The sequence below is a fragment of the Sebastes umbrosus genome, chromosome 23 (assembly GCF_015220745.1).
Source record: "Sebastes umbrosus isolate fSebUmb1 chromosome 23, fSebUmb1.pri, whole genome shotgun sequence".
Taxonomy (NCBI): Eukaryota; Metazoa; Chordata; class Actinopteri; order Perciformes; family Sebastidae; genus Sebastes; species Sebastes umbrosus.
In genome coordinates, this window is record NC_051291.1 from 4,488,948 (window position 1) to 4,515,069 (window position 26,122).

Sequence of the window (26,122 nt, forward strand, 5' to 3'; positions counted from 1 at the left end):
TAAAACAAAGATACCCTTTTAAATAGGGAATAGCCTTTGTTTACTATTACACTTAATAACGTTCGGCTGCTACAACTAATACAAAATAAATTAATAAATAAAAAAAATAAAAAAAATAAAAATTTAAATAAAGAATAAAAAAAATAAAACAATAAAGAAACAAATCAAAAAAAATAAAACAAAGATACCCTTTTAAATAGGGAATAGCCTTTGTTTACTATGACACTAAATAACGTTCGGCTGCTACAACTAATACAAAATAAATTAATAAATAAAAAAAAAAAAAAATTTAAATAAAGAATAAAAAAAATAAAACAATAAAGAAACAAATCAAAAAAAATAAAACAAAGATACCCTTTTAAATAGGGAATAGCCTTTGTTTACTATTACACTTAATAACGTTCGGCTGCTACAACTAATACAAAATAAATTAATAAATAAAAAAAAATAAAAAAAATAAAAATTTAAATAAAGAATAAAAAAAATAAAACAATAAAGAAACAAATCAAAAAAAATAAAACAAAGATACCCTTTTAAATAGGGAATAGCCTTTGTTTACTATGACACTTAATAACGTTCGGCTGCTACAACTAATACAAAATAAATTAATAAATAAAAAAAAATAAAAAAAATAAAAATTTAAATAAAGAATAAAAAAAATAAAAATTTAAATAAAGAATAAAAAAAATAAAAATTTAAATAAAAAATAAAAAAAATAAAAATTTAAATAAAGAATAAAAAAAATAAAACAATAAAGAAACAAATCAAAAAAAATAAAACAAAGATACCCTTTTAAATAGGGAATAGCCTTTGTTTACTATTACACTTAATAACGTTCGGCTGCTACAACTAATACAAAATAAATTAATAAATAAAAAAAAATAAAAAAAATAAAAATTTAAATAAAGAATAAAAAAAATAAAACAATAAAGAAACAAATCAAAAAAAATAAAACAAAGATACCCTTTTAAATAGGGAATAGCCTTTGTTTACTATGACACTTAATAACGTTCGGCTGCTACAACTAATACAAAATAAATTAATAAATAAAAAAAAATAAAAAAATAAAAATTTAAATAAAGAATAAAAAAATAAAAATTTAAATAAAGAATAAAAAAAATAAAAATTTAAATAAAAAATAAAAAAAATAAAAATTTAAATAAAGAATAAAAAAAATAAAACAATAAAGAAACAAATCAAAAAAAATAAAACAAAGATACCCTTTTAAATAGGGAATAGCCTTTGTTTACTATGACACTAAATAACGTGAACTATATTAGAATATATTGAATATTATCATGCTGTCAGATTTACCACAGGGAGGTGCTGTGGCTACCTGTATATTAGTGTGTGTGTGTGTGAGCTCATGGATTTCGTCACCGCAGCAGTCACGTTGCTCCGCCGGCCGGCCGGGCGGGGTTAAATAGCGGATGTGTTGCAGCAGAGCCGGCAGATTATCACCGGCTCAACCAACGCGCTCTGCTCTGCAGGAAGAACCACTCGGTCCATTCAACCTTGAACAGGCTGAGGCTCCAGAGCTCAAACCACCACCTCTACCTGCTCTTTTCTGTCTCTTTCACCTGGAATCTACCTCTCTACTGTGGAGGAATGCCCAGAGAGCTGACCCAGAACAGGATCCAAAAGATCTGGGTGCCCACCAAGGATGATAAACCGGCACCAAGGAGAGGTAAGAACCCTATAATATTTAATATTCATGTGTTTCCTCTGGTATATCATCACTACAGGATGGTGTAACAGTGTTATTAATAAGTATGTCGCCTTCTATACCCACAATATTACTCCTTTTAGCTCTTTTTGCTTTTAGTTTAAACAGTATATCTTTTTTTTTTTTACCAGGTTACTGGTGAATGATTTATAATTTAAAAAATCAATAAAATTTCTGTTTATTTTGAAGATTTTTTTTACCAAATTACTGGTGAATGATTTATTTGAATGATAAATACAAATTCTGTTAATTTTGAAGTTTTTTTTTACCAAGTTACTGGTGTACAATTTATTATTTTAATAATAAATTAAAATTCTGTTAATTTAGATTTTTTTTTTTTACCAAGTTACTAGTGTACAATTTATTATTTTAATAATAAATACAAATTCTGTTAATTTAGATTTTTTTTTTTTTTACCAAGTTACTAGTGTACAATTTATTATTTTAATAATAAATACAAATTCTGTTAATTTGGAAGTTTTTTTTACCAAGTTACTGGTGTACAATTTATTATTTTAATAATAAATACAAATTCTGTTAATTTAGATTTTTTTTTTTTACCAAGTTACTGGTGTACAATTTATTATTTAAATAATAAATACAAATTCTGTTAATTTAGATTTTTTTTTTTTACCAAGTTACTGGTGTACAATTTATTATTTTAATAATAAATTAAAATTCTGTTAATTTTGAAGTTTTTTTTTACCAAGTTACTAGTGTACAATTTATTATTTTAATAATAAATACAAATTCTGTTAATTTAGATTTTTTTTTTTTACCAAGTTACTAGTGTACAATTTATTATTTAAATAATAAATTAAAATTCTGTTAATTTTGAAGAATTTTTTTTTACCAAGTTACTGGTGTACAATTTGTACTGACCTATTTTAAGCTAGTATCATCACTAGGCTACTTTCATTCCGTTAAAACAACCATAAAGCGACACATTAACTACTATGGAACTAACAGCGTTTATTAATGAACATTTTCACTTAAACGTTTCGTTATAATATTTCCTCTGGGTGCCATAGTTCTGCTGTAATCTACCTGATCAGTGCACCTGTCGTGTCCTACACCGGTCTTCTTGTCAGTTCATTAACTGGCACGTCACGTCACAGCCCCCTCTCCATGACGACGCTGCGGGGCACCGTGGTATCCATGGTAACCTCTAGCTTTTTTGAAGTGTGTTCTGATTGGTCGGCCGGCAGCGCGTGTTGCATGGTGAGACCCAAGGAGACCACAGAGAAAGGATGGAGACAGTGAGGGGATGTGTGCTCTTTATAGTGATTTATAATCACTTTATAAGCTTTTCTCCTTTGGAGATTTTTTTTTTATGTCTGCTCTTAAGGAGGACAGAAGTCAAATAAATTTTAACCAAGAAAAGAAAAATGACACATCTATAGCTGCTGACATTTCATCTTCTAGTGCTTCATTTTAATGGTACAATTTAAGGATTTAAATTTAATAAAAAATATTAGAAAAACTATATAATGCAAATGTAAGACAGATTTCTATGATAATAATAATAATAATAATAATAATAATAATAATAATAATAATAATAATAATAATAATACATTTTATTTGGTGGTGCCTTTCAGGACACCCAAAGACACCTTACAATGCATACAAAATATATAAATATAATATAAATAAATAATAAATATAAAAAAAATATATAATCGCAATTAATCGCAAGAATAATTAGCCCATTTTACCTCATTAAGTAAATAAGTGACATGTAGAAAGAGGATGAGGTAAAAAAAATGTTTTATCGCGTACAGTATATTTATTAGGGCTGTAAATAATTTAAATATTTAATCACGATTAATTCCATGATTGTCCATAGTTAATTATTGCAATTGATTGCAATTTAATTGCACATTTTTTTATCTGTTCAAAATATACCTTAAAGGGAGATTTTGTCAAGCATTTAATACTCAAATTTGCTTGCTTTATGCAAATGTATAAATTTATTGAAATCAATTAACAACACAAAACAAAGCGTTATTTAGCCTCCTTCACGACAAGATTTCGATTGCGGTAATGCATTAAAGAAATTAGTGGCGTTAAAATGAATTGCGTTAACGTGTTATTATCACGTTAACTTTGACAGCCCTAATAAAAACCATACATTCTTTATCATGACTGACAAGATTTCATCCAGACAGAGTATAGCTGCACATCTGGATTCACACTGGTCACTTCACCCTCTGCTGCTTCTCCCTCACTTGTGCCTAAAATCTGAGTTTGATCAGACTAAACTGAGACTTTTTATCAAATGTTTACCTCTGTGTTTTCCTTAAAAAACACACAGAGGTGGGATGCTGCACAGTAGGTGTGATGGAGATGGATGAGAGAGGATGTTGTTGGTGATGATGAACCACATGTCCCGAGTATCGACTTTGGGTGTGATCCGCTTTTCCGCTGAGGCAGCGTGGTACCTTTGTTATGCAAACAAGATTAGCAGGTATAAATTAGCTCTCGGGGCGAGTGCCTCGTGATGAAGACTGATTAAATTCCTGCACACCTGGATGATTAGCTGAGGAAATGTGACATGAAAAGTAGTTACTGCTTCAGTCAAACAGTAATTTATTCACTATTTCAATGACCTACAGAACATATTGTTCATGTAGAATCAACGCCCAAAGCCACCCACTTTGTGAACCACATCAAAATCTACCTCGGGACTCAGTGTGGGGTTACAGTATATTCAGTCCAGTGACTCACCCTGGGTCGTGCAAGCAGGTTCAGAGGGTGCAGAAGTGGGTCAGACAGTGCAGTGATGTGGAAGTAAAAGGCCAGTCTGGCGCCAGCAGACAGCTAAGTGCCCCCTGGGAGTGTGTCAGCATGGAGGGAAATAGAGATTATAGCTGCAAACAGAGGTTGTTTTCATAAATGGAGTTAGGCAGGTTGCAGCTCTTGGTGACCAGTTGTTGTTTGTGCCAGCAGCTCCCCGGCAGCTGGGTATCAGGTTGCAGATGTAAATTCAAGATGTAGATACTGTCCTTGTTTTCCTCTTCTGACTTGAGATGTTTACTCCTTCTCTGCAGCGGCTGGCTCCCCCGACTTTGCCAACCCTCCCACCGTCATCGTGATGGTGGGGCTTCCGGCTCGAGGCAAGACGTACATGTCCAAGAAACTCACCCGCTACCTAAACTGGATCGGCATGCCCACTAAAGGTAACACATCAACACGGACACACAGTAGCTTATCAGTTACAGGGTGGCATCAACTCATGTTTCTACCTCCAGGACATCGTGTTCATGCTTGTTGCTTCTTCTTCTGTGTGTTGTAGTCTTCAATGTTGGAGAGTACCGCAGGGAGGCGGTCAAGAACTACAGCTCCTATGACTTCTTCAAGCCTGATAATGAGTGTGCCGTGAAAATCAGGCAGTAAGTTCAACACAAATACACAATTATTAGATTCATCTACTGTTTCTTTTTTTAATGATAAATGAAAATCACCATCTCTCTCTCTCTCTTTAGGCAGTGTGCCTTAGCAGCCTTGAGGGATGTCAAATCCTACTTGAAGGACGAGGGAGGCCAAGTAGCGGTGAGTTTCCCATCATGCATCGCACGCTTTTCTCAAACTTTGTCCTGATGAATAAAAAAAACATTGTCTTACAAAGCTGTTTCATGTCCCTTTCAGGTCTTCGACGCCACAAACACGACGAGAGAAAGGCGAGACATGATCCTCCAGTTTGGCAGTGAGAATGCCTTCAAGGTATGTGTTGCTATGGCAACCCGAGGAGTCAAGCTATGACTTCCATCAACGACAACGCAGCGATTCTTAACTTACTTTTTTCCTTTCCGTACCCAGATCTTTTTCATCGAGTCCGTGTGCGACGATCCCAGCGTCATCGCGTCGAACATCATGGTGAGTCGCAGCATCACAATGCATCCTGGCGCTGCTTTGAAATGACGTGACATGATTTATAACTCTCTGGCATCAGGCGTGTTGTTTGCCGTCTGACAGTCTTCGTCCTTGTACAGGAAGTGAAGGTGTCGTGTCCGGACTACCGGGACTGCAACAAGACCGACGCAATGTTGGATTTCCATAGGAGGATTGAATGCTACAAAACCAGCTACCAGCCTCTGGACCCCGATCAGTATGACAGGTAAATGACCAGCGTTGATTTTGGTCAGGACATCTCTGCAGTATCCAAATACAAACGCTCACATTAATCGCTCCCGTTCTTCCTCCAGGGATCTCTCCTTCATCCAGGTGATAGACGTGGGTCGGCGCTTCCTCGTCAACCGGATCCAGGATCACATCCAGAGCAAAATTGTCTACTACCTGATGAACATCCACGTCCAGCAGCGCACCATCTACCTGTGTCGGCACGGGGAGAGCACCGACAACCTGGAGGGACGGCTGGGCGGCGACGCGGGCCTCTCGCCGCGGGGCAAGCAGGTACGAACAGCCGCAGACGGAACCGTAAAAATAGACACAATTTTAAAGAGGACCTGTTATGCTTGTTTTCAGATGCATACATCACAATCGATAAACTTCAGTTACTAAATACTGCTCTTTCCTCGCTGTAGTTTTCGGCCGCCCTGGCTCGGTTCGTGGAGGAGCAGCAGCCGAAGGATCTGAAAGTTTGGACCAGCCAGCTGTGTCGCAGCATCCAGACCGCCGAGCACCTGGGAGTCCCCTATGAACAGTGGAAGGCTCTCAACGAGATAGACGCTGTGAGTATCACTCTTAACACACACTATTACACCACATCACACAACTATAATGCACAAACTGAAATATTCTTCTTCTTCTTCTTCTTCGTTCTTTTTAGGGAATGTGTGAAGAGTTGACGTACGACGAGATGAAGGAGAAATTCCCGGACGAGTTTACTTTGAGAGATGAAGATAAATACTACTATCGCTACCCTGCTGGAGAGGTACACACACAGTCTACGACCACTGTTTGAAAATAATATTAACATCTGTAGACCGAGCATTTAGCTTTATTTAGATATAATAATGCCACCCTACTTCAGAGGTATTTGATATAACTTCAAATAAACTAACAATAATAACCCTCCTGATCCTGATTACAGTCCTACCAGGACCTGGTCCAGCGGGTGGAGCCGGTCATCATGGACCTGGAGAGGCAAGAGAACGTCCTGGTTATCTGCCACCAGGCTGTCATGCGCTGCCTGCTGGCCTACTTCCTGGATAAGAGTGCAGGTGGGTACTACAACTCCCATAAACCCCTCTGGTTTAGTGTCGTAATGTAAATGATGATTTAACGGTGTTCATACCTGTATTTTCCCTTACTTTCCAGAGGAGATGCCCTACCTGAAGTGTCCCCTCCACACAGTGCTGAAGCTCACCCCGGTCGCCTACGGGTGCAAAGTGGAGTCCATTTGTCTGAATGTGGATGCAGTGAACACCCACAGAGACAGACCAGAGGTAACGCTTGATACACTGATTACTGGATATGTTCTGCTCGTCCCTACAGAGCTGAAGTCTTTTGTCTTTTTACATGAAACCACACAGAACTGCACACTTATTTGCTCTCTTTTATTAAGATGAAACAGTGTCTACAATACTTCCATACACCACTTCTTGATTTCTGAGTCTTAATGTCTTCATGTTTCTTACCCTGCAGGAGGTGAGGAGGGGTCCTGGCACATTGCTCAGGCGGAACAGCGTGACTCCTCTGACCAGCCCCGAGTCGAACATCAAGAAACCTCGCATCGATGACCTAGACGAAGCTCCGATCCAGGAGCTGCCTCCATCTGTTGCCTCGCTGGCGCTCTGCAGCCCCTCACACCTCCCTCTCGCCCTGGCCGGACAGGTAGGTTTCTTATAAACACATAGACACACTTTAACTTAAAGAGGACCTATTATGCTTGTTTTCAGCTGCATACTTTTATTTTAGGTTTCTATTAGAACACTTTTACATACTTTAATGTTCAGAAAACGCTTCTTTTTTCTCATACCGGCTGTGCTGCAGCACCTCTTTTCACCCTCTGTCTGAAACGCTCTGTTTGACTTCCTGGCCCCGCCCCCTCCCGAAAAGCCCAGTCTGCTCTGATTGGTCAGCTGGCCCACTCTGGTGTGATCGGTCAACCAAACCAAACTCTTCAGACTCCGCTCCAGCTCCGCTCTAACTAGCTTTATTAGAGGGCGCGCCAAACTAGCCGCTAGGCAGGTATTATGCAAATGTGTTACTTGGTGACATCAGCACGTTATGGAAGAAAAGACAGGACTTTTGACTCAAGTCACAAGAAGCTGATGTCTAATTACACCATTATTTATGGTAAATTTTGCGAGACGTTTGCATCTCTGCCCAGAATTCTCTTTTTATCAGGATGGAACACCCTTTGAACAACAACGACATCATGAGACACTGAAAAAAAACCATTTCCTCCATCTGTTTCCTTTCTGACAGCCCTCTGTATTGTACTGCATGAATCTTCACTCACTTGTTTCCCGTCCTTTTTTTTTGCTCCGCTGCCATCTCCTCCTCCTCTGCACCTTACAGCACTGGCTGGGCAAAGTTTGCCTGTAAGTATTCGCTCGCTTCTGGTATCTATGGCCGGCTCGCTCTTTTTGTTTTTATCTCATCTCTCCACTCACTTCCTGTCGCTGTCTTCGTCTTTTATGTGTGTGTTCACTGCTGATATTTCTTCTACTGGACTTAAACTGAGAACAGCAAAAAAAAAACAGTCTTTTTTCAAACCAAATCCTAAATTATTTAAAGAAATATCGATGCACATTTTGCACAAAATCTCATTTATACACCTTGTATTACACCTATTAATCACACTGGTGAGTAATTATTATGATAAATGCATCGTATTTCAGTAAACTGACATCTTGTGCCAGGATATGCTCTTACAGCAAGTCTGTACCGTTCCAGACTTGACTCACGGGAAACTTTGTATTTAGGAGTAGCAGCACTGTTTCCTATCAATGACGGAAAAGGGAAAACAAGCCGTCCTACTGTATTTGGTCAAAGGGAAACCCTCACTTCCCAGTTTACATTCCTGTAATTTCTGCCTGCTGTCTTCATCGTTGTTATCGTTTCCACAATCTGCTTGTTTCACTGCGCTGATTCACGCTGACTGTCCTGTTCTTGTCTCTGTGTTTGTTTGGTTTATTTTTGGCCTGTCTTGTGCTGCTTAAAGACGAGCCATCCTCCAATATCTGGAAGTGGTTTCACTAGTCTTTCAAAGGTAAACACGCTGTAGAGGCTTTGCAGTTGCTTCATACTGTAGCCTAGTTTCTGCCAGCAGCCACATCTGACACTAATAACTTCAGATGAATATCTGCCAACCAGGTTAAAACCAGATTACTGTGGCACAATTCATTTATTAGAAGTGTCTAATCCTAAACAAGGCGAGTTTTTGAAGAGGTAATCAAAAATTATTATTATTATTATTATTATTATTATTATTATTATTATTATTATTATTAACAAACTAGCCAGCAGGCTAATCATTTTCTACTCGGAAACAAACAAATGTTAGTTTTTGTGACGGATAATTAAAACGTTTAAGAAGAGCCAAACTATTAAATAAAATAACTACCCAGCAGGCTCATTTAGCAAACACACAGGTCTAACATGCTCACGCTGGCTTCCACTAGATGTGCTTGTTTTGTGCTAATCATGTATTAACAAACAAAACACAATGATACCATTATAACCATTATAATACCATTTAATACCAAATAGTTCTCAATTAAATGAACATGCAGTGTCTTCATTGACTACATGAGGGGGAAATGGCATGTCTAACGCTGTTGGGTGTGTGAGGAGGATCTTGTCAGCTTCCTTCATAATCACCTGAGGATTAGCTCGGTGCAGACGCACACAAGTCGGCCACAGCGACCTATTCACACACTCATGAACTCAGTGTACTCAGTAGTTTTCATGCCCTCTAAAAATATCATAGAGGAAATCAGAGCCTGAGAAAACACCGGTGATGTAACTTGCCGTTAAAGGATTACACTGCATGAGAGAGTATAATTTGTGGAAGAGGATCAATTGTGCAAGAGTGCATGACTTTTGTGTTGTTGTTGTTGAACTCCTTGCAGCCAAATGTACTGTGTTGCACAGTTGCAGCAATACAGAAGGCATCTAAAGTCTTAACGGTGGCATTTTTTTGTGTTTACAGAACCTGAGGAGGAAGTCATCTGGCCTCCGTGACGTCCTGCAGCCCTGCAAATAACATTACAAACATGTGTCACCTGGCTCAAAAACGCCGGAGAGTGGATCGCTGACAAAGGCTCATTGAAGGCTACGACATGAAGAGATAAACTGAGTTATTTTTAAAAATGTTCGGTATATGTTGCATCATTTTGTCAGCCAAGGACACAAGTAACTACCTTTTATTATTCAAAAAGGACCATGGTTATTTAATTGTTGTCCTATAAGATATTTTAAATTTTAAAGCTCTTAAATTCTCCTTTTCTTAACATCGTCAGATATTTTTCTTTCTCTCTGAGACTGAAATGTGTTTACTGGGAAAGTTTTAACAGCGTCATGTGTATAATTCATCCAGACTGAAAGAGGGGAACTGTGACTCATTTAAATCAGACAGTCATTCCTGTTGCATCTCACAGCTCAGATGGCTCTCTGGGAAAGCAGTTTCTACTGGTTTACTATTTTGGAGAGACCCAAGACACCTAGATAAATCTTTCAGCCCATCCTTTTGTTCAACTTTGGATGTAGTATTTAGTCTACATCGTAAACTCTTTAGCACTTCTTCGTCGTTTTTCATGCGCGTTTTTTCTAAAATGTGTGAAAAAGAAGAGCGTCATGATTTAATTGACACCTTTATATGCTGACATTAAAATAAGCAATTATTTTGCACAGTGGGGGGGATACATTTATATGTTTGTTTTTTTGTGTCACTATGTATTTTTCATGTCACGTCACGTTCACGGTGATGGAGGTGATTATTTTGCCGTAGAGTGCCTGTAGTGCTTGTTTTGCAAGCCCGACGCCGCTTCTCTTGCCATTTCTCTGCTCGAGAAGAAGGCACCACATTTCACCTAATAACTCCACATATCACGTCGATATTTTACTTTTCACGGTGTTGGATAGTTATTTTCATTGTGTTGTTTAGTCTCTACAGTGCATGCCGATCATTTAACAGTTCTTAAATTTCAAGTTTGTTTTCCTTGATTTTCCTTTTTGCTGTCATGCTACGCACAAATGCAAGCACCTATATTTTTGTTATAACAATGCGTGCTGTTAATAATATCTTTGTAAATGTTAGTGTACATACAGTATAACTGGAGATGCATGGGAGATGACTTTCTTTAAATGAAAATGTGTGTAGAAGTATTTTTGTACTAATGGAAAGCGCGATCATGTTGAGAAAGAAGCTGCCGCTTACCTCTCAGTAAAACTTTTAACATGTTTGCTTGAGATACTTGAAATTTGTTTTTTGTAAAAACTTTTATTATATTCTTTATTTATTTTTACGTAGTTTCAGATGCTTTGAGGTCTAATCTGAGGACTATGCATGAGAGGACAGTATGTTGTACAGTTGATTTTTGCATCTGCTGGACCAATAAATTAACGCCTAGAAATTATACACTGTTTGTTGTTTGCTTATTTTCATTGGAGTCCAACATTCCTATTACGTCTATCCTTTGTGTTTCCTTTTATGGAGCTAATCTGCAGTGCACACAGCGTGACCCGGCACTCCTGCCATCACTATCTCCCCCATTCACAAGATTCATGAGTCACACACACCGAGAGACGTACGCTGCTTATCAGGTTGAACGTGAGTGCCTGGGTTCATGCAGGATGTTGCTGTAAAATTGCATCAGAGTGGATAATAAAAGAACTTTCTCTGTCTAACAAGATTGGGCACAAAATATTGTACTCGCAAGTATAGTGGTGATAAATACAAGTTCTGTGACAGATGAAAAAAATACTTCTACGAGTGTGCTAGGGGGAAATATTGACTCATAACTTCACAAAGTTATTTTAAAAATAGTTTTAGAATAAAATATTTATCTACATTATGTTTCTGAAATGATATAAAGATGCAGGAAACTTTGGCTGCCGCTCGCACTTGACTCTGTAGAAGCGCGAGCGTGCAGCTCACGATGCGGACGCACCGCACCGTGATGTGCGCTGAACCCAGCAGCGATGCGCAGCGCAAACCGCGTTCTGTGTGAAAGGCCCATTACTTTGACGTACTTTAACAGACAGTTGAGTATTTTGTGCAAAGTTACGTACAAACTGTTGGCCATTTTTGACTGAACCCTAATTTTTTACGAACAAAAATTGAAGTCAGAAATTGTTGGCGGAGAGGAAAATGTTCAGTGGGCCTACACTATATACTGATGTACCTGGTTTGACTGCTAAACCAACACAGCAGCTCTGATGCGGTTGCTGTGTTCCCGACCTGCTAGCATCTACACTGCTGGTTTGAATACATGATGAATATTAATGTAAAACACCATGATACAGTATCTACCAGCTGCAAGTGTGGCTTGGCGCCTGCACCACACAATCAAACAAACTCCATGGGGATGTTCTGGTTTAGTGTCCTAATAGTGTGCGGTGTGTGTGTGCGCGCTCAGTGGAGAGGATAATTCATGAATCACTTATTCAGTTTTCAGGGTCAAAGGTCAAAAAGATTGAGAACGATTAAGCTGTGCAGACAATGTCAGTCTGTGTCAGTTGCCAAAGTCTCTATTCATTTCTGCCATCTTTTTTTTAGCGTGTGTGCTCAGAAGCATGTGATGTTTGACGTAATGATCTGGTACTTTTGCAGCTTCCCGCTTTGCAAATGCTTTTTCCAAAGAAGTGAACATGTTGCTGCTATTGCTGCAGAGAAGACTAACGCAATGAGTTTGATTTGTTGTACACTATATCTACCAAAATAGTGCACTATCAACATTTTAAAAGGGTATACTGATTCAAATTCAAATAAGCTTTATTGGCATGAATGTTCAGGTTACATTATTGCCAAAGTTAAATTACATATTAATGAATAATTACATTTCACAAGAACTTATCACAAAATAATCACAATATACCAAATACATTTTAAATATTCATTATTTTACAGATGTAGTGAATCAGAAACATGTTCAGAGCTTAGAGCACCTATTTGGCAGCTAATATTGTACATTGATTTTTCTCCCCACATAAATATGGTATTTATACTATATATATAGTATATATTATGTACTAAACAATTTGTCAATGTACGAGTATACAGAATTGAATTGAGCTAATCCTTTTTTTGTAATTAGTATTTTATAGATTTTTTACATGAACATTGTCACAAATCAAACTCCTATATGCAAAATTATATTAATATTAAAAATAATAAAAAATAAATAAAAAAACATAAAAAAAAAAAATCTACAAAATCCTAAATAAATACAAAAAAATAAATAAAATGAAAGACACAAATCAAATACATATACGGATATAAATATGGAATTGAGCTAATCTTTTTTGTAATTAGTATTTTATTGATTTTTTTACATGAACATTGTCACATTTTCTGCCACAAATCAAACTCCCATATGCAAAATAATATTAATTAAAAAATAATAAAAAATAAATAAATAAAAGACATAAATAAATACATTTAAAAAAATAATATCTACAAAATCCTAAATAAATACAAAAAAAAATAAAAAAATAAAATGAAAGATACAAATCAAATACATATACGGATATAAATACGGAATTGAATTAATCTTAGCTGATCATTGACATAAATTTCCACTGAAATGACATGTCACTGTGGACAGCATCTAGAATGGCAAATGGTTGAACATTTGCCATTCTAGATGCTGTCCACAGCAACATGTAATTTCCTCTCTGTCTGCCTGTTTCCCACTGACTCATTCAAACACACACACACACAGACTCTGCATCTGCCAGCTGAATGTGGTATTTCCTCATGGGTATACTGAGTGTCTTGGCTCAGACTGGTCATCCTGTGGCCAGGTTGGCTATGTGACTGCTGTCAGGTACACCATGTCCTCAGCACTCACAACGTCACTGAAACTCTCTCGCTAAAACCTATTTTGCATTATAACTTTGCATATTGTTGTCTTTCATATTGGAGCACTTTACCTATGTAAGTGTCTGTCATTGCAGTGTTTTATTAGACCTTTTTTAATATTTTACATGCTCTTATCAACCTCTATGAACTTAGTAAAAAGCATGATATTTAGGCCTGTTTCATTGCTGGTGGCTCAGCAGCCTAAAGTAGACTTGCATGATGTGGTCTGGTGTTGGTACTGGTGGTTATGCTGGTATGTGTGTAGTTTCTGTGGCAGAGAGGAGTTGCTGTGTCAGGCATATGAATAGTATGTGGGCTTGGCGTTAACAGGCAGCACTAAGCCAGCAGCTCCACAAATAGCTGCCTAATTCTGCGCTGACGAAGGACTGTGTAGGTATGTATACGTTCCCAATCACTAAGGTCAAACATATACAAAAGAGGTCAACGGAGTCGATTCTACCAAAAACTACCTTTCTTCAACATGCACCTGTAAACATCTGCACAGACACACTGTTTCACGGAGTGATTCACAGTCAGCAGGTGACCGAGCGTCATATCTCACACTCTATCTTTGTCGCTCCTTATCATGACTCATCGGCTCGTCCTCCTCTATACCTGCTTAGCTCTTCCTTATTAGCCGGCGATTTGAGCTCAAAGTAATCTACTTGTACCCTTCACATACACACACACATGCATGTACAGCCACATACAGACACACACATGCACTCAAACATTTTGACCCATACAGACATAAATATACTCACATTCACAGAAGTGATTCACAACCCCCAGGGGATATTTCTACAGTTGGAAAATTTGGGAGTTACTCAACTAATTTGAAAAAATAAAAAATAAAAAATAAATAAATAAATAAATAAATAAATAAATAAATAAATAAATAAATAAATAAATAAATAAAATAAAAAATACTAAATAAATAAATACTAAATAAATAACTAAATAAATAACTAAATAACTAAATAAATAAATAAATAAATAAATAAATAAATAAATACAAAAAAAAAATCCACAGACAGAGTCAGCTATAACACCTGAATACCGTGTGTAAGAGTGCGTGAAAACTTCTAGAAAGCGATTAGAGAAATTGAAACATGTACCTAAAATTAACGGCTAGATGGTTGAGATAGCTAAAAGTAATGGATAAATTGTTTAAATAGCTAAAAAATAATGGATAAATGTCTGATATAGTTCGCTAAAAGTAACATATAAATGTCTGAAATTGTTAGCTAAAAGTAATGGACAAGTGTTGAAATAGTTAACTAAAAGTAGTGGATAAATGTCTGAAATAGTTAGCTGAAAGTAGTGGATAAATGTCTGAAATAATTAGCTAAAAGTAGTGGATAAATGTCTGAACAATCGCTAAAAGAAGCCGGGATAAATGGTTGAAACCTCCAATTTAATCTGCCAATCTGAGTGGTTGTTATATGATTGAGAACATCACCAAACCGTCATTAACATTGACAGTAGTTCAATTATATGAAAAAGTATTGTAACAATATCCACTTTTATATAATTAATATCCAGTTTATGTTTTGATCATGAAGGATTGCCCAGTGTTGATGAAGGGGTACTTGAGTTATCTGAAAGGGTTGTGGGAGTACGTCTGACAAAAAAATGTTGGGAACCACTGACTCACACAGGCTACCTTTGTACCTCCATCGCATCACTGGCAGTAAATACATATGTATGCCTTTATGACTGTTAAACATCAGAGATAACATGTTTGCAAAGTCTTTATCAAACATGCCCATTTCCCTTTAGTGACACGGCCACGTCACACATTCCTGTCAGGCTTGTGAGTGGAAGTTTACCAGGTCAAACCACCTGGAAACATTTACAGAACTATCTAAACGACCTGTTCGTCGCACCTGACCTGCTCCAGAGACCCTGCTGGTCTTTGTTTTCAAATGGGCCAAACCAGTTTGAACCAGTAGAATAACGCTACCAATGAGAATGAACCATATATAAGTGCATTTATATATATGTTTTTGCTCGCCTCTGTCTGATTGTCAAATAACACAATTAAACAAAAGAAATACTACTGGGGAAAATCCCAAAACCTCCACCCCTCTGCCCTGGTCTACAGTCCCTGAGCTGTGAAAGTCTATATACAGTATATAGTATATATATAGATATCCATGCTCAACTTGACCTTGTGTCTTTGTTTGCAAGAATGCATTACCTCCATTATTCATGTGGTGTGAGTGTAAACTCATCCCTCTCTCTTTGTGCAGAGGCCATTGATGGGGAAATTTTACACTGAATGGAGAGGATAAGTCACTCAGTTGGCCTTGAATGGAGCAGATTAAATAGACCGTGTGTTATCCCTGATTACTCTGGCACTGAAATAAAAGCCCTTTTAACGGGATCCTCTGCATAGTTCCATCATTGTCACAAAAACATTTGTCTTACTGTAGTGACTCATCCTAATGTTTTGTTTTGTGTCACATCGCATTGGTAGATTGTGGATTTCACAGACAGTATCGCTTTTCTTCAATGCTTTAATAATGTTTGAATTAACTTTAACTATTAAATTTAAGTGTGCTAAATGACAGCAGAATTACAATCGGAAAATGTATGAAAATGATAAATACATGCAATTTATCACTACGTGAATAAACTTTTGCTGGCTTTCAGTTTCAAGTGACATTAGAGAGAACAGTGAAAGGCTTTTATTTTGAGTGGATTGTGTGAATAGTTTTTAGTTTTATTTTCTGTCAGAATGAAACTTAGTGCCTTGATCTTTTGTGTCCCTTAAGGCCTTTGCACACCAAGTCCATTTCTTCTTTCTTGTGTTTTCCAGTTTTGATTTGTCCGACCAGCCCTGATTAGTTTCACTTGCCTACCTCGTCAGCCCTGTAGTCACCAGACCTCCTGCTCACCTGTTCCCACTTCCCCATTAGTCTCACTATTTCTAACCCAGTTCCTTTGTCGATTTGTCTTTTGTCATGCACAGAGTTTTGTTTGCCAGTTACCTGTGTGCTGTTACCTGCCTGCATCGTGGACTTTTGTTTATTAAATCATTTTACTGCCTGCGTCCCTGCCTCTTCTGCTTTCCAAACCGTGACGCAATCTCCACCCATATGTCGATGATACGCATCTCTATGTTGCAGGTAAGCCAGAGTTCAGACACACAGATGAGAGTAAAGGGGAGAGAGAGTGGAGATAAATAACAGAAACAAGTGAAGTTTGTGGTTAAACCTTAGGCACTTGTAAACAATTGTTGATACTCCGACACTTTCGTTGCCTTCAATATACTGTTAAAATCTGAGCATGACTTCAGATGCAGACCGCTCAAATAAACATATTGATAATAAACCTAGGGTCATGTAAAAGGAAGTTTAGGAGGAGCACTGGGATGCCATTTTCTGTACAGGGATACACATTTGAAGGTTGTAGCTCTGTAGGAGAACTGTATTTGTTGTTGGCATTACTGCCTTTATTGGCTAGTGTACAGCGGAGATCAACAACAGGAAGTTTATCGAGCGAGAGCGGGATGAGCGGGTGACAAAGGTCCCTTGGCTGGATTGGAAACCAGCATGTTGCGGTTACATGGAATGTGCTTTACACTGCGGGGAGCCCTGGACGTATCCGCCACAAAGAATTTTCCACTTAAAAATAGCTAATTTAAGAATAGAGGACTGGGTGCAATGGGATGTGAACATTCTCTCAACAGGCATTAGTTAACTTACTGTAACATTATTCCCTTTGGGCTCAAAGAGACATTAGATTAAATGCTGGATTGAAAAAGAGATGAATCTCCAAAGAAGAGAAGAAGTTGGCAAGGTGGATGTTGATGTTGTTGGACAACAGCGGCTTACGTCCTGTTATATCGTTGTCCTGACTCTTCCTAATTCCTCGTCAAGTTAATGGGTTGGAGATGAATGACTAATAGGATAGTGCCAGGCTGCAGACACGCCAACATTAGGGCAGAGGAGAGGAGGAGTTGAGACAGGGGTGAAGACAGGAAAGGAAAACATAAGGATAGAGAAAAAGTAATGAGAAGAAGATGGGTGACGTTAGATGGCAAGTTTGATGTGTGAGCAAAGTCACGTCCACCTTCTCCCTCTACCCCTCTCTTCATCTTTCTCCTCCTTCCCCTCCCCTGTTTCTTTCCCCTCTGCATGAATAATCCAGATGCTGATGTGTGGAGGCTCACGTAGTCCCACCACCACAGAGAGAGGAAAAACCCAAGGCGTAGTAATACCAGTGGTGATGAAAGGGACACCTACATGTTGATACATCTATTTCCTCCAATCTGATGTCAGAACCGTGAGAAAAAGATGATGAAAACATGCAGGGTTTCAACATACATGGTAATAATGTGAACACACACATTTCTCAGAGGCAGAAATAATCTAATTGGTTAATCTAGACTTTTGCACCATCTTGACGTGTTCATTTCCTGATTGCAGCATACCTTGAAGCGGCACAAGTAGATTTTTGTCCACTTGGGGTCAGCGGAATAAGCTAAATTATAGTTATAGTCATGGTGAACTATGCACACGTCCTGCAGACATGGAGAAACATTAGCATTCATTTGCAGTCGTATTTCCACCTGACTAATGTCTTAATAGCCACTCTCCTTTTAGCTCCGTTTTTGGTCTCCACCAACTGCTGAGGGAAATATCTGACTCTTTCGCTGCTAAATGCTCCGCTATGTTCAACAGTTAGTTGCTAAGTTTGTTTGTGTGTTGTTTTGTGTCCGTAAAGAAGCATACCGTGGGTTTATCCGAGCTTTTTTTGTGGAAAACAGCTGCCTGCTGTGGCTTGAAAAGGAGTTGATTAGACCAAAACAATGAGCTCCCAATGAGGTAAATCAGCCTCCCAGAACAAACATTTGAACAGCCCTTATTCATTAATCATTAGGTCCTACAAGTTGTAAAATTCGCTAATAGACAAATCCAGAGTTACTTCCCCAGAGTAAGAAATCAGCTGCTCATGCATATTTTAATCCAAACTTGCAGAGAGGCAGCTAGATTCTCGCAAGTGCCTGCCCTTTTTCCAAACATTCTCCAATGACGGCTTCTCAGATGGTTCTGTGCAACAACATGGTTCTGAGGTGTAACTCAAGCAATGAGATTATTTCTGCCTTTGGGAATGTTTGCATAGATTAAAAGTACAATTGGTGGTCAAATGGCAAACATTCCACTGCCACTGAATATTTGACTGTGGTTTTTATATAAAAAATGTTGATGACTTTTGACCTTGTGGCCCAGCCTTAACCTCTTCCGTGGGTTTTCACTTGATCCCCATTACTACTAAAAGTATGCATGTGCATGTAGTGATGCCATCTCCAGGGCAAATCAAGGATATTTCAGTCTGCATGTGTCATTTGTACTTTTCACAAAATCACATTAAGTGAGATGCTGGAAAAGTACCACCTCCCACTCAAAAATGGTCATAGGATCATCTAGACTGTGGACAGGACTAACTGTGTGCTGCTGAGAGAGAGGAAAAACAACGGGAATGAACTGGATTTGTCTCCGTTGGTGACCCAGACGGACGAGGTGACGTTTCCTCAGTGCACCAAGAGTTCACTGATTCTTAATGGCCTCCAGCTATTTGTCTGTGTGTGTGTTCTTCTAGTAGCAAAGTGCATGAGGAGGCCAAGTCCATAGATTACAAGTCATGCAGGCTCAACACAATAACATTTTCTCAACCACAACCACAATGTTTGATGATGTTTGCAATTAAAAAGTTCTCCATCACTTTTTCCTCCAAGTTTCGTGCAAGTTTAATTCATTTATTAACATTTCGTGTCACCGGAGCTGTTAAACCATTCCCTATAAATAGAGAAGAGGGTGTTTGGGAGCCCCCCTGGGGTGAGACAGATTGGCGGTGAGCTGCCTTATGTCACAGATCCAAAGCACCCTCGGAGCCAATCGTGCCACCGGGTTGTTCTGTATACCAACAACGGCTCGCTGTTTACACTTCAGGATTTTAGCTAATGATCTTATGCAACTGTAGAGCGACAGGACGTTCAAGGGGTCACTCCACTCAGACATTATTGGTAGGTCATGCACATTATAGATTACAGTATAGTGGACAGGCAAATCAAGTATTCTCCTGGTCTTAAGTTTACACCATTTGTTAACAAAGCTGGTGAGTATTAAATACATTTCATTACATAAACATTTCAATAATATGACTTTAGAGCATTGACCGTGTGTTCCAACTATAGTTCACAGGGATCCCACAGCCCAGTCGCACAGCAGTTCGTAAAATAGTCACGAAATTGAATGTATTGATTCGTGAACATAGACACAAAATTCACATGTTTTTCGTGATGCTCAGCACGAAATCTATTGTATGTAATCCACTTAATTGTGCAAGCACGAAAAATGCGTGCTGAGCGTCTCGTGTCCATGCACACGAATCAAATAGATTACAATTTTGTGACTATTTCACAAACTGCCGCGAGACTGTGTTGTTGAAGTATTCACCCCTCGTCCACATCATGTGAAGAGGAAACATCTGCAATGTATACAAGAAATCAGAAATTTTTTTTTTTTGTCTGACATACATGCTCCCACAGCCTTATCAGATGAACTCAAGAACCCCTTCATCGATACAACCCATTATGTTCCAGATGTGTTCATTTTAAAGGGGACATATCATGAAAAATTCACTTTTTCAGTGCTTGTGTACGTACATTTGGGTATCTGGAGTGCCTACCAGCCCACTAACTGTGAAATAAGACAACCGTTATGGGCTGCTTGGATCAGAAAACATGTGATTTAACAAGCCATTCAGATTTGGCTCCCCTTCCTATGTCACATGGAGGTTCATTAGAATATACGGGGGGCTTAACGGTGCTATTGATAACACTCAAGTCCGACGCCACAATACCTGGTACCCACCTTGACCTCCAGCGTGTAGTTCCTGTCTGCGTCAGAGCTACAAAATAAATTGGATTCATTACAAAAGAACCGCATTGTTCTGAACTACAATGTATCGTCACTTTTGAGGAAGCAGTACTTCATCTGAAACTGTGTGAAACACGAAAGTCATGCTTTCCACGAAAATCTGATTACTTTTGATGCTGAAGTAAGTGATGACTATGACTTTACAGTTTCTTTTGCAACAGACTGACAGAATTGAATGTCTCTGGTTGCGTGGCCAAGTTCCCAGTGTTGCAACAAGTCACTTCTGCAAATGTAAACTCACAGCTTTCATTCAGCGTGACCTTGCTTAGCTAACGGCCACTTATCACCCCTGTTCCCCTGAGAAAATATCACGAGTCCAACGTTTGTGGCTTTCATGTTTATTTCAGTTGAAGAGTTATGCAGTTATCTGTGGTTTGAGAGGAGTTTTATCAGATTGTAACAACACACATAATACCTTCATATAAATACCAAGGACCACAATAAACTGCCAAGAATATAGATATAGTTAAGACAATTTAATATATATTGAACAATTAATTACTTTCATACCTCAAAAAAATTCTTGGCAGAAAAACTTTGACGATTAGACTGTTGTCAGGCTATGTAATAGGCGTTATCAGTCGCTATAAGCCCCATAGATGTGGGTCAATAGGGGCCTACTACACCCATTAGTAGGTTTTGATCATCTATTCACATGGTAGATCACCCAAAGGAGGTATAAATGAACATGACAGCGACCTCAGGAGACCAGTTTGCATCCCCTGTGAAACCAACAATGTGTAGTTGAATTTGTGTTCGTAGTTATTTCAACCCAAAATACGTTGTTTTTCCCTTTTTTTGCCTAAACCTAAAGAAGTTGTAGTTTTATTGCCTAAACCTAAAGAAGTTGTAGTTTTGTTGCCTAAACTTAAAGAAGCCTTTTCAAACGTGACGTTTTATTCAGTTTTACATGTTAGAACGTGTTACTCTAAGTTTCACTTTCACTTTTATCATCACATCATCACATACCAATGCGCATAATGAGTTTCATGGTTCTGTTTCGTTTGTTGTAGATGTTACAATTGCCCCCGGTCTCCCCTATATGTACAAATAAAACCAAAGCTAAAGCTAACTGTAGCCGCTGCCAGTGCTGTGTGCAACTTTGCTAAGCCGTTTCATTGATGACAGACTCCTTCAGTGTTCCAGCAGGTGAATCTTTTCCGGGAAACTTTTGACCTCTCTGATCCTCTGTCCTCTCAGCAGTAGGGCAGCTCTAATGGTCTTACCCAGGATCCTTTACAAACCTGCTCTCCGTCTGCATTCCTCTGCTTCAACATCTCAACCATGGAGCTGTCAGCTGTCCTTGACATTGACAGTTTAAAGGTGCTATTGATAACATTGTTAATAGGCAGCCACTTGATGTTGCATTCTCCCTCTCCCCGTTCCATTGCATTCACTTCACAACAAGTCTTTGCCAGGCACTTACCGTCAATCTCATCCATTTATCCATTTTTTTCCCACACTAACTGACATTGTATTACTATTGGCTCACAAGCCTTGTTAGATGTGGGTACCAAACGTCAGATATCTGCCACAGATAAAAAAATAAAATAAATAAAATAAATAAAATAAATAAAATAAATAAAATAAATAAAATAAAATAAATAAATAAAATAAATAAAATAAATAAAATAAATAAAACAAATAAAATAAATAAAATAAATAAAATAAAATAATAAATAATAATACATTTTTAATTATTAATTCGCAATCATAATAATTTTTTTCAGGAAAAAACACTCTTTTATGGCTTTGTAGATGTATTATTTTTTTTAAATATAATATAAAAATGTTACCAATAAGACCTTTAAATTACTTTTAACATAAAAATTAAAGCATTTTTTTCCAATTCTATCCTAAGACAACAGTGATTTATCCTTTTCCAGTTGATTTTGGTGATTTAAACATGTCCGTATTAATAACGCACTAGTAGTTTGAGCCAATGAGCAGTTTTTCACACCAAAAAAACACCAAACTTCAACCAGAGCGCTCCCCCTGCAAGGTCGCATCGGGTTCGTCTTTGACTCTGCAGTTCACAGCTGCTTAATCCATCAGAGCAGCGTCTGAGAGCATGCTGTTCTAATGCTCAACATATCATGACGGTATCTGCTCTTAGCTGCTCTACATCCTCTTAACTCTCAGGATGCACGGCCCGCTAATATAACCCTGATCTCTATGCAATGCATTAAGTGTATGTCTACAAGTGCAACATACCGTGCGGGTCATCGTCGTAAGAATATGACATTGAGCTTTAATGTTTTATGCTGCAGTCACTTCTTCAAAGTAAGAAACTGTCACACTGTTAGTATCGTAGCAGCTCAGCCCAGCACAGTTTCACTTTCAAAAACCCAGACTGAGGCAGGGAGGATAAACCAAACTCGCCCCCCTCAGCTGCAATCACATTAGAGGGCCTACAGTATGTATATATGCTGCCATTATCAATATCTGTAATTAATGACTAATAATAATAAATAGGCAAGCAGGCTTATATCAAACCATGAAAGTAAAAATATTATACTTTAACCTTTCAGACTACTAACCAGTGAAATTGTGAGTGTGTTAACGTTAGTGATCATCACCTTCAGTTAAACGCACACGGCTGAAACAAAATCGTCCTTTATAATGATCAATATGGCTTCTGTCTTTTGTTCAGTGTTCTTTAAACGTTATATAACTATTTGTCTGTGGGTGGTAGTGATGAAGACTAACCAGCTCTTGTAAGCTATCATTTACTTTAACCCTGTGATAGTCCTCTTTATTATGTGGTACGGTGGTAGTCAGGATGCTGCGTGAGATGATTGCAGGTTGGCGTGTGTGATAAACACATGAGAGTTTGGATGACTGAAGTGATTCATGAGTCATAAATCTGGATGTTTGGTGATATATGTTTAATATGAAAACCGAAAGTCGATCATCTTCCCTTCTGCATTCCAAGAAATCTCTATTCCAGTTTACACTTGTTATTTCTTACACGTCACGGAAAGGAGAACAGGATTGGATGTCTCATAGGGTTGGTTGCCACATGTAACTGGCAGTGAGTAACTTACACAAGGATGAGTTGAGTATCATTATATAAAGATAAAAAAATGCACTTCTAGGAATGATTTTTTCCTGTTTTAGGTTCTCTTGATGCAGGAGATGTGTTGGGTTGTCACCATTTTTTTTATTTTCCCCATTAAATTAACATAGGGACAACCAACCCCACGATGGATTGTTGTGCACAAGACGTATTTGACTCCTTGTCTTTTGAACAGAATAAGTTAAGGAGAGTAAGGTCACTCCATTCTTACCCGACACCTCCATTATGCATCGAAAAGGGATTCTATTAAGGACACAGTTTTTGAGGGATTTTCAAATTAAAGTAAAAAGTGTGACGACCGACCCCGTTCTCCCCTAAAGTAAGACAATGCACATCCCTGATAGCGCCATGCAGGGCTTTTTTGCAAGCCAACATTTTACCTTTGACTCTCTTGAAGAAATAGTTTTGGAAAATGTGCTTATTTGTTTTCTTGCCAAGACTTAGATAATAAGATTGATACCTCTCATGTTGCAAAGTGGTATTAATCGTCTCATCTTATTCTTAGCGAGAAGGTGAAAAACTAATCCCTTCATGACACAGTGTACAATAAAAGTGTTAAAAATAAACCCTGCTAAAGTTTACGAGTCCAATTCAGGCCACCGTTCCCATAGTTTACTATAATTAGTTTCCACCTGCTAAAAGGAACTGACATTTAACTGTACATTCATAGGAAGGTTTTTGGAAAGAAGTATGTAATTTAGTACTAATTATAGGGAAAACTGAGGCAGCGTTGGTACAGATTAATTGTTAGTGTCAAGTATGCTGAACATGCAAAATGAATAAAGTGTGGACCTTTGCAGACATGTCCACTTTATGATAATCACATGCAGTTTTGGGGTAAAAAAAAATGCAGTTTTTTGAATGCAGTATAAATGTGTTATTTTCGCCTATTCTAAAAATGGTGTTTTTGAATATTTCTGCATACTGGGGTCCCTAAACAGTCTTGGAATTACATAAATTGGGTATCACTGTAAAGCTGAGACTATTTTGGATCCAATGAGCCCAACTGTATTCATGTGTAATGATGTTAGTCCCCATAGGAGACATTTCATTGTAGTGAGACATTTTATTTTTTAATTTGACATCACTATAAAATGACCTGTGGTGACCTCTAGGATAATCACAGCCTCATGAAACTTTACAGCCACAAACTAGAGACCTAGAGCATTCAGAGGATGGATGGATCAAACTAGAGATCTAGAGCATTCAGAGGATGGATGGATCAAACTAGAGACCTAGAGCATTCAGAGGATGGATGGATCAAACTAGAGACCTAGAGCATTCAGAAGATGGATGGCTTTCCCAGGTAGATTGACAATAAGGGGGTTTCTGAGCAGTTTACACAACATAAGGGCTCACCATCTAATCGCTGAAAAATGCAATTCTTGCAGAAATCTCAAAAATGTAAAAAGTTTTTGATACCAAATCACAGCGTGGCTTTTTCTATGGTGTTCCTCAAGGTCTTGGTGTCTTAATGTGGTATTTTGGAGGGATTATTGATAATTTTTTATCAATTCTCAAGTGGTAAAAAATTGTTAAATTTAGCACCAAATCTGTAACACATGGTATCAACCCAAAAAGTGCTGCAACTGATGAGACATAAGTGAGCAAGGGAATGGACATCATATTCTCCTATCATCATCTTCTAAACCCTTATACCGGTTCACAATTTATTTTAATTAATTAATAATTAGTTTATTTCTTTTTATGACTAGACAATCTTCATGCTCCCAGCTTTCAGATGATGTTCACCACTTCTATGTGACCTATTGACCTGCTATCTCCCCCTGAAGACCCCCTGGACTCCCCTAAAAAAGACAAAAACAGGTCTATCGTAGGTCTCAGAGGGTTATGGAAATTCCTCGGGAGTACCCACTTACATAGTTACATAAGTTAGTTAGTTTACATAATTCTATTGTTTGTGTTTTAGTACAGCGACTTCACAGCTGGATGTTCTATGACACAACATCTGGAAAGACAGAAGCACATCCAACCTGCTGTATCAGACAACAACACCGTCTACTGTACCAGCAGATTAAACTACACTGTAGGTACACATGTTATCTGTGACCCCCCACTCGTTTGTGTCTCGGCTATGTGTGTGTCTGGAGTGGGGGGGTTAATCTGTCTGTCTGACCGTCTGTCATAATGCCATCTAATCTGAACTGAGAGCCGTTCGTCACATTCGCTCATTCAGGCGGAAGATTAAAAACAAATAACACAAAAAAAAACACTACACACACACATACATAAACTATTGTTGAGGAATGATTCCCATCAATAGACTCACATGACTCACTTTCACTGACCACACAGATGAGTGACTCAGACAATCATGTGACAGGAAGGAAAATCCTTCCCTTTCACTT

At 37.9% G+C, this 26,122-nt stretch overlaps 2 protein-coding genes across 4 annotated transcripts in view; one reads left to right on the forward strand and one right to left on the reverse strand.

Annotated features, from left to right (window-relative positions):
• il15ra (interleukin 15 receptor subunit alpha) overlaps positions 1 to 2,792 on the reverse strand; it is a 32,425-nt gene extending 29,633 nt beyond the window's left edge. Inside the window, exon 1 of the mRNA XM_037760057.1 lies at positions 2,787 to 2,792. The gene's annotated coding sequence lies outside the window, so the exon portion shown is untranslated. The remainder of the gene's footprint in view (positions 1 to 2,786) is intronic.
• On the forward strand, positions 1,444 to 11,277 carry pfkfb3 (6-phosphofructo-2-kinase/fructose-2,6-biphosphatase 3). 3 transcript variants are annotated; one of them, XM_037760052.1, is made up of 16 exons: positions 1,444 to 1,687; positions 4,780 to 4,908; positions 5,025 to 5,121; positions 5,215 to 5,281; positions 5,378 to 5,452; positions 5,549 to 5,605; positions 5,722 to 5,846; positions 5,935 to 6,142; positions 6,274 to 6,420; positions 6,519 to 6,623; positions 6,783 to 6,912; positions 7,010 to 7,137; positions 7,337 to 7,525; positions 8,216 to 8,238; positions 8,862 to 8,909; positions 9,852 to 11,277. In XM_037760052.1, the coding sequence occupies exons 1-16, from the start codon at positions 1,609 to 1,611 to the stop codon at positions 9,856 to 9,858; spliced, it is 1,614 nt and encodes a 537-aa protein (XP_037615980.1). In that variant the 5' UTR covers positions 1,444 to 1,608; the 3' UTR covers positions 9,859 to 11,277. The 3 variants fall into 3 exon arrangements, with proteins under 3 accessions (XP_037615980.1, XP_037615982.1, XP_037615981.1); XM_037760054.1 differs by lacking the exon at positions 8,862 to 8,909; XM_037760053.1 differs by lacking the exons at positions 8,216 to 8,238; positions 8,862 to 8,909 and having other exon boundaries at positions 1,445 to 1,687.
• Positions 11,278 to 26,122: the final 14,845 nt, after the last annotated feature.

What these genes read in the sequence shown, in the direction of transcription:
- pfkfb3 (XM_037760052.1), top strand. Translation starts at nt 1,609, where the DNA reads ATGCCCAGAGAGCTGACCCAGAACAGGATCCAAAAGATCTGGGTGCCC. An exon ending in TCATCGCGTCGAACATCATG is followed by an intron (nt 5,606 to 5,721) that starts GTGAGTCGCAGC and finishes GTCCTTGTACAG; the next exon opens with GAAGTGAAGGTGTCGTGTCC. An exon ending in TGGCTGGGCAAAGTTTGCCT is followed by an intron (nt 8,239 to 8,861) that starts GTAAGTATTCGC and finishes TGCTGCTTAAAG; the next exon opens with ACGAGCCATCCTCCAATATC.